The 1,238-nt window shown below is 50.5% G+C and overlaps 1 protein-coding gene across 1 annotated transcript in view; it reads right to left on the reverse strand.

The window, feature by feature from the left end:
- Positions 1 to 1,238, reverse strand: part of LOC109935415 (pancreatic alpha-amylase-like) — a 29,521-nt gene that overhangs the window by 22,374 nt on the left and 5,909 nt on the right. Inside the window, exon 2 of the mRNA XM_048601958.1 lies at positions 885 to 1,031. Coding sequence (XP_048457915.1) covers positions 885 to 1,031 — 147 coding nt within the window. The remainder of the gene's footprint in view (positions 1 to 884; positions 1,032 to 1,238) is intronic.

The raw sequence follows: 1,238 nt of genomic DNA on the forward strand, positions 1-1,238 counted from the left end.
GACAGTGCGGCACTCCCTCAGTACTGACCCTCTGACAGTGCGGCACTCCCTCAGTACTGACCCTCTAACAGTGCGGCACTCCCTCAGTACTGACCCTCCGACAGTGCGGCACTCCCTCAGTACTGACCCCCTGATAGTGCGGCACTCCCTCAGTACTGACCCTCTGGCAGTGTGGCACTCCCTCAGCACTGACCCTCCGACCTGTGAAGCAGGGTGAATCCAAAGGCTGTCGTTATGACACACAGTCCTTAATAAATCCCATGAGCAACTCAGGAGAAATGTCCTCACCCAGCAAGTGGTGGGATTGTGGGACTCTCTCCCACAGGGGGCAGGGAATGTGGAACTCTATTCCATGGCGGGGGGGGAGGTGCGGCGGAATGTGGGACTAAATCCCATGGGATGGGAGGTGGAATGTGGACTCTTTTTCCACAGCAAGGGGGGGGATTGTGGGACTCATTCCCACAGTGAGGAGATGATGGGAATACTGTGGATACATTGAGTGGGAAGCTGGATAAACACATGAATGGGAAAGGGACTGAAGGGTCTGCTGACAGGGTGAGATGACAAGGGGATGGGAAGACGTACATTTGGAGCAGAAACCCTAGCACAGAACAGGTGAGCCAAATGGCCTGTTTCACTGTGGAAATTGGGTATACAACTGATTGTTGGCTGGGACACAAATAATTGGATCTTTCTGAATGGAGTTGGCTCTATATTGGTTGTAAAGGAGCCGATAAAGACACCAATCACATTTCAAGATGACTGCTTGCTCCTGTTAGAGACAGGGAAAACCTGATCAATGCCCTTCAGGAAAGGATTGCATTGCTGGTGTAGAACAGTGAGTTGCACTGACTGGAAAGATAAAGCTTCATTGACCAACTTACTCCAACATTGTTGCACCTTGTCACCATGTCTTTGAATTCCTCCTCGTTGCCTGATCTCGAGCAAATTTTGTAACTGATTGGCTGGTACCGCTGCCACCAAGGTCTCCAGGGATCATTGAGGACAATGTGCTCATTGGGTGGAGAAACCTGTCACAGCAACACAAGCAGAACAAGTCGGGATGGAACCCGTTGGAATTTTAATTATCCTCAGCTCCCCGTCCCCAGTGACTAAACATTGACAAAATTACACTACATTCATCCAGAAAACTCCCAAATTCCTCCATGGACTCAACTTCATCTTTCCAATCACAACCTGTCCCTATCCCTGTCACCTACTCCAGCCCCTACACCCCC

The sequence above is a fragment of the Rhincodon typus genome, chromosome 10 (assembly GCF_021869965.1).
Source record: "Rhincodon typus isolate 14 chromosome 10, sRhiTyp1.1, whole genome shotgun sequence".
Lineage (NCBI taxonomy): Eukaryota > Metazoa > Chordata > Chondrichthyes > Orectolobiformes > Rhincodontidae > Rhincodon > Rhincodon typus.